At 45.9% G+C, this 9,399-nt stretch overlaps 1 protein-coding gene across 6 annotated transcripts in view; it reads left to right on the top strand.

Moving 5' to 3' along the window:
* wdr17 (WD repeat domain 17) overlaps positions 1-9,399 on the top strand; it is a 65,254-nt gene that overhangs the window by 4,715 nt on the left and 51,140 nt on the right. For 5 of the 6 annotated variants that reach the window (XR_009788340.1, XM_061772085.1, XM_061772080.1 and 2 more), the window contains 8 exons: positions 194-316; positions 4,755-4,942; positions 5,061-5,229; positions 5,340-5,431; positions 7,943-8,020; positions 8,119-8,180; positions 8,857-8,943; positions 9,121-9,285. Coding sequence is in view for 5 of the 6 variants with exons in the window: in XM_061772085.1 (XP_061628069.1) it covers positions 194-316; positions 4,755-4,942; positions 5,061-5,229; positions 5,340-5,431; positions 7,943-8,020; positions 8,119-8,180; positions 8,857-8,943; positions 9,121-9,285 (964 nt within the window). In the remaining variant the exon portion in view is untranslated. Of the gene's footprint in view, positions 1-193; positions 317-4,754; positions 4,943-5,060; positions 5,230-5,339; positions 5,432-7,243; positions 7,327-7,942; positions 8,021-8,118; positions 8,181-8,856; positions 8,944-9,120; positions 9,286-9,399 lie in introns of all 6 variants that reach the window. The other variant, XM_061772082.1, reaches the window with a different exon arrangement.

The raw sequence follows: 9,399 nt of genomic DNA, 5'->3' as shown, positions 1-9,399 counted from the left end.
TCAAATTCCCACTTACTGACTAGCTGGAAAGTGGGACACCCAGTAAGTGTTTGTGCAGCAACACAAAATGTATGCTGTTCTTAAAAGGGCAGGTAATGCGCTTCACATTTGAAATTCAATGCAGATCACAACATACAGTACTAATGTTTTAGAGAAAATGTATTTTTAGCTAGCATATCCTTGTCTATTTCAGACTCCCAGGTTGGAGTATTGAGGATATGGAATGTGTCTCGCTCTACTCCTTTGGACAGCTTTAAACTGAAGAAGACTGGCTTTCATGCTTTACATGTCCTCAACACTCCCCTTGCAAAGAAAGGTACAATTTACAAATTTTGGACCTGGAGAAACAGATATGCATGTCATCTACAACTTTCACAAAAGGCCTCCTATATCGGCTCAAAACATATTTCTCATGGAGCACAAGAATAAAGATAGATCAAGACCATTTTATTTTATCTTACACATGTTCTATGCATTAACAATAGTATTTATTACACATTAACACAGGAAGCACACTGAAATAGTGAAAAACTGGGGTGGCTGGAGTAGTGAATCCCATATACTCCCGCTGCTTTCCCCACCCCTGCTTTTATATCCCTATGTCACTGGAATCAAGTTTTCAGACACACTTTCCATTCTGTACATATATGTATTGGGTACAAAGTACTCTGGAACCTCGATATAGCTTACTAATTGGGGTGGGGGGGTCGTCCGTTACAGCTGATTGTCCGTTACATTGAAGCACTTTTTTATTTTTATTTTTATTTTTTGGAGGCCATATGCACCCATATTGCTGTACAGTACACAAATATTGTGTTGTACTTTTTTGTGGCCTAAAATGCCCATTACAGTGCAAAGTTTTTGAAAATAAATATAAAAAACGCTTGAAAATGTTTCAAGGAGACACATCTTATGGTTGGATCCAGTCAGCTGAGTCTTGACTCAGTTGTCTGCATGCACCTCCAAGAGAAACAGCACTCTTTTGAAAGAGGGGTGAGATAGGCCATCTCCGCAAAGGTGGAAAAAATATCACTTAACAGAGGAGGGGGCTTACAACATCACGTATCTCCTACTTACAATGCCGTCCTTTCTTCCATTCCAAAGAAACTCAATAATTCTTCCTCCCACAAACAGCACGGCTTCCTTGACCATTAGGTAACTTCACGGTGAGGACATGCAATAACTAACCAAGAGAATCAGATCAGAGAAGACAGAAAAGGGCAGGACAGGATGTGGGAAAATGAGCAAGGCAGTGCCACTGTCGAGTGGTGTGGTGGGATTCTTTTTTGAGTGTCTAAACACATGTAAGAACCTGTGGGTTGATATTAGTATAACGTGTGTTGTTATTAGTGATCCCAGCACAAGAAATTAAAGTTTATAGTGTTTCAATCAAACTTATTGGTGAATGAACACCATATCACATGCATGTTAGTCAACTGGGGGGGGCCGAGTCAGCGAGCCCGTCCAGCAGCGGACCCAACCAGGGGGACGCCACCGACTACACAGGACCCAGGGAGGGCCAGAGCCCGACCGAAGCGCCCCGTTGGGAGGGGAACGGGCAACCACCCACATCCCACCCAGCGAGCCCCACCGCTGCCACCGCCCCCATCACCCCCGGAGAGCATGGACGCCCCAGCCACCAACAGGGCCCCTCAAAAAAAGGTCATAGCCCATCAAAGCGAACCCAAGTTAAGCGCCTGTCGTGAGTACGGTTGGGCATCGAGAATCGAGAACCGACCGGAACCGGGACCAATGCCCTGGCCCCCCCGGAACAGCCCAAACCCCAAAAACCCCGGCACCCAGCCCCGACGCCCACAGTCTGCCCACCCCAAAGAAGAAGGGGTGAAAACCAACGACGAAGCGGCGAAAACCAACGAAGAACACGCATGAAGACGCCCCCGCGCCCAACGGTGGCGGTAAACAAAAGCGCACCCCAACCCCGCCAAAATCAATGACCAGTTGCCCCAGCGCAACACCCAGAACAAGACCATACCGCACAGAGGAGGCCCCTCGCGACACGCCCCGAGCCCCACCAAAGCCAACCCCCATTCAACCGGGCGAGCGAAACCACCAAAACACGTCCATGCCAACACGGAGACAGCCAACAAGGCAAACAGCTGGTCGCACCTCCACACCGACGGTCCTCAGCGCCCACTCCAGTCCCCAAACCAACGCAAGTGCCTACGACTGAAAAAAAAAGCTCAACACCGAGCCAAAACCCCACCGCAGCAACCCCACACCACAATGAACAACACAACAACATAACCCACACAAATGCCATCCCACAGCACCACAAACACCAACCCCGCGCCCCACTGGTGAAAATCAGGAAAGGAACCAGCGCTCCACAACACCGGCCCCATCCATCAAAAAAATTCACCGGCGCTGTCTGAAGCCCCGAGCCACATCACCCCCCGCGTCAAAATGCCGAGCCCCGGCGCGCAGCCCCTAAAACAAAAGACCACAAGCTCAAAACAGGAAGCCAAGCCAAAACCCGCACACACAAGCCACCCGAGACGATGAAACAGTCCCAAACAACCACCTCAACAATGCTACATCCAACCCCCAGCCGAAACACCAGTCAATGAATACCAAGTCAAACGGGCCACCCCCACACACACCGCCCCCGAGCCCACAGGTCCAACCCCAAGCCAAATGCCCAGCCCAGTCCACGCCGTGGGATGCCAAGAAAATGGACACCCATAACCTGGACACCCCCCATCCAAACCACACAAATTTTGCAGAGTTATGCTTTGCAGAGCATAATGAGGGATGCCTATATACATTTTGGTGACATTCGGTTGGAGTTTGGGGGTACTGATCGCCATAACGCTTTTGGCCGGGAGACCCTGTTGTTACAGCCAGTGGTGCGTGTCAAAGTCCGCGTCTGTCACACAATGCACGCTACAGAAATGTATTCGTCATCCATAGGAACTCTTTTCAAATTTCTTAGAGGCATTTGTGATGCAATCAATAGAAAATGAAGCTGATATATGCAAAAATATATCGCAAGAATTGTGGGATGACGTGGCTGTCTTCTTTACTCAAGGAGACATTTCAACGGTCCAGTTTTTAAACAACACGCCTTTCACGTCAACTAAAATAAAAATCTAGACTTTCAATATTGGCAAAAATTGCACCGCAGTAGACACAGAGGTTAAATGAGGAAATGTAATTGGCTCCTACACGTTACGTGTCAGGCTGTGTAAATAAAATAAAATATATATAGTTGAAGTTGTACATCAAGCAAGAATGGGAAAGAATTCCACCTACAAAGCTTCAACAATTAGTGTCCTCAGTTCCCAAACGTTTATTGAATGTTGTTAAAAGAAAAGGTGATGTAACACAGTGGTAAACATGACCCTGTCCCAGTTGTTTTGGAACGTGTTGAAGCCATAAAATTTTAAGTGAATGATTATTTGCTAAAAACAATAAAGTTTATCAATTTGAACATTGAATATGTTGTCTTTCTAGTGTATTCAATTCAATATAGGTTGAACATGATTTGCAAATCATTGTATTCTGTTTTTATTTATGTTTAACACAACGTCCCAACTTCATTGGAATTGGGGTTGTATATATATGTATATATGTATCTATATTTTTTTCACTCTTTATTATATTGCAGCCAGCGAGACAAATTAGTTAGATTTCAACGATTAAAGTGTAAATCGGACTAAACCGGAAGTTAACGCAGGCGTTTACCTTACTTCGTATCTTTTTTCCAAATCAAATTGATTTGCCAAGTATGAACATACACACACATGTGTATATATATATATATACACGTGTGTGTGTGTGTGTGTGTGTGTGTGTGTGTGTGTGTGTATGTATATATATATATACGCGGCACGGGGTACGTGGTTAGATCATCTGCCTCACAGTTCTGAGGACCGGGGTTCAATCCCTGGCCCCGCCTGTGTGGAGTTTGCATGTTCTTCCCGTGCCTGTGTGGGTTTTCTCCGGGCACTCCGGTTTCCTCCCACATCCCAAAAACATGCAGGCAGGTTAATTGAAGACTCTAAATTGCCCCTCGGTGTGAATGTGAGTGCGAATGGCTGTTTGTTCATATGTGCCATGAGATTGGCTGGCGACCAGTTCAGGGTGTACCCTGCCTCCTGCCCGATGATAGCTGGGATAGGCTCCAGCACGCCCGCGACCCTATTGAGGAGAAGCGGCTCAGAAAATGGATGGATGAATACTGTACTTATTTTTTTAAATCTACGAAGGTTTGAACACGAATCCTAATCCGTTTAAACAAGAGAGAAATGTGAGAAAATGTTAATGCCTGTCTGAGAAAAGTGTATAAAGTGTGTGGTGAGGGGTTTTACAGCCTTAAAACATATTTAATAATTGAAAAAAATATCACTGACTACTACTAGGATTTCGCCTATTGCAGGTTATTTTTAGAACGTAACCCCCACGATAAACGAGGGACAACAAAAACAAAGGAATTGACCCTGCCGTTTCAATACCTTTGGAGGGGACTATGTGTGTGTGTGTGTGTGTGTGTGTTTAGGCGTGGTACACCCTCAACTGGTCGTAACTCGAGCCAGTTGCAGGGCACATATATACAAATAACCATTCACACTCACGGACAATTTAGCCTACCATGCATGGAACGGGTGAGGAAACTGGAGTACCTGGAGAAAACCCACATAGGCACAGGTAGAACATGTAAACTCCACACAGGAAGGCCTTGGCCTGGATTTGAACCTACGATGTGCTAATCAGTCGGCCACCTCTGTCTACAGCTCACAGTTCCTGTTCTTCTGGTAAAAGTCAGCACACCAGCTCTACAAGTGAGGCAGTACCTCCCCCTACCCTGTCACACAACCAGTCCTTCTCTTTGCCTCCTGGCCATGCAGTGTGCTGTTTCATGGATGGAGGGGTAGGACTTTATGACATGGGCGCTAAGAAGTGGGACTTTCTCCGAGACCTGGTATTGTAATTAACAAACTTGCGTTTTGTATTTTTATCTAAAAACAAAACAAAAAAAATTAAGTAACTGAAACATGTATTCGTGTTTGGTAGAATTCATGACAGTTGTCCATTTCCAGGGCCATGTTGAGACCATCTTCGACTGCAAGTTTAAGCCTGATAACCCTAACTTGTTGGCCACAGCTAGTTTTGATGGAACCATCAAAATCTGGGACACAAACACACTGACAGCAGTGCACACCTCCCCTGGCAATGAAGGAGTGGTTTACTCCTTGTCCTGGGCTCCAGGTACGTACACAAGCATTCACACCCACACTTTACACATGTACACACAAATTCACCAATCTTGCTCAGTTTTACTGAACAAAATGGAAACCCTCTTTCTGTGTGTTTTGAAGGTGACCTAAACTGCATTGCAGGAGCAACATCTCGCAATGGAGCTTTCATTTGGGACATTAGGAAAGGAAAGATAATCACACGCTTTAATGAGGTTTCTTGCTTCACTACTATAAAATATCCATCCATCCATCCATCCATCCATTGTCTTCCGCTTATCCGAGGTCGGGTCGTGTGGGCAGCAGCCTCAGCAGGGAAGCCCGTACTTCCCTCTTCCCAGCCACTTCCTCGAGCTCTTCCGAGGGGATCCCGAGGCGTTCCCAGGCAAGTTGAGAGACGTAGTCTCTCCAGCGTGTCCTGGGTCGTTCCCGGGGTCTACTCCTGGTGGTACGTGCCCGGAACACCTCACCAGGGAGGCGTCCGGGAGGCATCCTAAACAGATGCCCGAGCCACCTCATCTGGCTCCTCTCAATGCGGAGAGGCAGCGGCTCTACTCTGAGCCCCTCCCGGATGACCGAACTTCTCACCTTATCTCTCCAGGCGAATCTCATCCACCCCCGGGGCCTTGCCACCAAGGAGCTTTTTATCCACCTTGTTGACCTCAACCTCAGAGATAGGAGAGCCCGCCTCAGACAACCCAGACTCTGTTTCCTCAAGGGAAGGCATGTCGATGGAATTGAGGAGGTCTTCGAAGTATTCTCCCCACCGATTCACAACGTCCCAAGTCCAGGTCAGCAGGGCCCCACTATACACAGTGTTGATGGTGCACTGCTTCCCCCTCCTGAGACGCCGGATGGTGAACCAGAATTTCCTCGAAGCCGCCCGGATGTTGTTCTCCATGGCCTCACCGAATTGTTCTCACGCCCGGGTTTTTGCCTCAGCGACCACCAAAGCCGCATTTCGCTTGCCCAGCCGGTACCCATCAGCTGCCTCAGGAGTCCCACAGGCCAAAAAGGCCCGATAGGACTTTCAGCTTGAAGGCATCCCTCAGCGCTGGTGTCCACCAACGGGTTCGGGGATTGCCGCCACGACAGGCACCGACCACCTTACGGCCACAGCTCCGTAAGGTGGTCGGTGCCTGTCGTGGCCGCCTCAGCAATGGCGGTGCGGAACATGGCCCACTCGGACTCGATGTCCTCCGCCTCCCCCAGAACATGAGCAAAGTTCCGTCTGAGGTGGGAGTTGAAACTCCTTCTGACAGGGGATTCTGCCAGACGTTCCCAGCAGACCCTCACAATACGTTTGGGCCTGCCACATCGGACTGGCATCTTCCCCCATCATCGGTGCCAACTCACCACCAGGTGGTGATCAATTGACAGCCCTCTCTTCACCCGAGTGTCCAAGACATGCTGGCCGCAAGTCCAATGACACGACCACTAAGTCGATCATCGAACGGTGACCCAGGGTGTCCTGGTGCCAAGTGCACGTGTAGACACCCTTATGCTTGAACATGGTGTTCGTTATGGACAATCCGTGGTGAGCACAGAAATCCAATAACAGAACACCACTCGGGTTCTGATCGGGGGAGCCGTTCCTCCCAATCACGCGCTTCCAGGTCTCACTGTCATTGCCTACGTGAGCATTGAAGTCGCAGACTCCGAAGGCGCAGGGAGGCTACCCTCTCGTCCACTGGGGTGAACCCCAACGTACAGGCGCCGAGCCGCGGGGCAAGGGAAACCTAGATCCATATATTTTGTTCTTCATAGGGGTTTGTTCGTCATAGAATCTCATTCCTTCCCATTACATTTTGCTGTATGTTGTATATTGCAGATGGATATATGGTACAGCTTTACTATTCAGAAAAATAAGACAAAAAATAAAATAAAATAGAAATATGAAACACAGTTTAACAGTGACCTTTCCCTAGGTCAAATGTAGTTATTTGGTTTCTTTTAATACTTCAAGTCTACCTAATTGTAAAAAAAAACTGTAATCCTTTGTGTGGTTGTGTTTAATCTTCCTCCAGCATGGTAAAAATGGTATATTTTGTATATCCTGGAGTCACAAAGATTCAAAGAGAATTGCAACCTGTAGTGGTGATGGATTCTGGTAAGTGGTCATTATCTTTTATAGAAAATTCTGAAAATTATTTGATTATTGTACCAGAATATTGATTACATATATCACTGCCGTCGGATGGAAACCTGGTACAGTGGTACCTCGATACAATGGACTAATTGAGGTGGGGGTTGTCTGATATAGCTGATTGTCTGTTCCATTGAAGCACTTTTTTTAGGCCATATGCACCCATTGAAGCACTTTTTTTTAGGCCATATGCACTGATATTACTGTACAGTTTCGTGCCCTAAAATGCCCAGTACAGTACAAAGTTAAATAAATATATATTTATATCATGTATATTTATATATTAAATAAACATTTAAAAAAAGCTAGAAAATGGTTGAAAGTTTAACATTTTATCCAAACTTACGACGCCAGTGTGCTTGGTCATGGTGACATTGTTTACCAAAAATAGGATGTTACAGACTTGTGTTTTGTACTCCTCAGAGTTAAGACTGGAGCCATGCTGTTCTCTCTGCTCTACGTACAATAGACAATTGATATAACCATCGTCACAGGCACGGGAGGCACGGCTTTTAGAATTGGATCTAGGATTATTGTATATCTCCATCCATCCATTTCCCATACCCCTTATCCTCACTAGGAAGCGGGTTTGCTGCAGCCTATCCCAGCAGGGCAAGAGGCGGGGTACACCCTGAACTGGTCGCCAGCCAATCGCAGGGTACATATAAACAAACACCCATTTGCACTCATATTCACACCTACGCACAATTTAGAGTCTTCAAATAACCTACCATACTTGTTTTTGGGATGTTGGAGCAAACCGGAGTACCTGTAGAAAACCCACGGAGGCACGGGAAAAACATGCAAACTCTGCACAGGTGAGGTTGGATTTTAACCCAGGTCCTCAGAACTGTAAGGCAGATGTGCTAACCAGTTTTTCACCGTGCCGCCATATTGTATATCTGTGACCCGTAAATACGTTAGTCGCATTCTCTGCCTGTATTGCCTGTATTCACAGCGCAGTAAACAACAGCGGTCAATTCTGCAACTAACAGACTTTGTCAATGGCATTGTTCAGTCTCGACGGTCCGTTTATCTGATGTCCGTTATATCGTTGTCCGTTTTATCGAGGTCCCACTGTATCTCCAAAAGCATCACTTTTCACAAAACCAACAAAACAGCTTGTTTGCAGAGCCATTAACATCCACCCGTCCATCCATTATCTACACAGCTTATCCTCACCAGGGTCGAAGGCATGCTGGAGCCTATCCCAGTTTGGGTGAGAGGCAGGGTACACCCTGAACATGTCGCCAGCCAGTCGCAGCCCATTAATATTGCATCATCAAAAAGAGCAAGCCATTTTCAACACTTTATATTGGTCAATAATAAAAAAACAAAAAAAACAAAAAAACATTCCCATTTGGGGACTGACCAATAGTATCAATTTGGGAAAAAAATATTCAATGGACCAAATCTGGACTTTGTCAGGTTTCAGCCCGTTGGCAGCGTTATGTATCTTGTACTCTTTTTTTGTGCCTTCTTTTTTGATAACAGCATCATTCGGACCATTGATGGCAAAATCCTTCATAAGTACAAACATCCTGCTGCAGTTTTTGGCTGTGACTGGAGTCAAAACAACAAGTATGTTCTACCTTTTTAACTCGCATAGCAATGTCATGTAACACAGATCAGTTCATTAATTTTACTGAATCCATACAGAAAACAAAACACAATACATTCCTTGATTAACAAACAAGATTATATTTCATACATTAACATAGCTATTGCTGTTTCATAAAGGCTGAACTCTTCCTACAGGGATATGATTGCTACTGGTTGTGAGGATAAGAATGTTCGTGTGTATTACTTGGCCACCAGCTCGGACCAGCCACTCAAAGTCTTCACTGGACACCTAGCTAAAGTATTTCATGTCCGCTGGTCTCCTCTTAGGGAGGGGATATTGTGTTCTGGATCAGATGATGGGTAAGTTTAAACACAGTTTTGAGTCTATTATTGGATGAAAAAAACTAAAAAACTCCAAACTCTAAAAATTATTAATGATAATGTATGCACTATACAATTTTATGCACTACCTGT

Source organism: Phyllopteryx taeniolatus, chromosome 4 (assembly GCF_024500385.1).
Source record: "Phyllopteryx taeniolatus isolate TA_2022b chromosome 4, UOR_Ptae_1.2, whole genome shotgun sequence".
NCBI lineage: Eukaryota > Metazoa > Chordata > Actinopteri > Syngnathiformes > Syngnathidae > Phyllopteryx > Phyllopteryx taeniolatus.
This window is presented reverse-complemented; position numbering and strand designations above follow the sequence as displayed.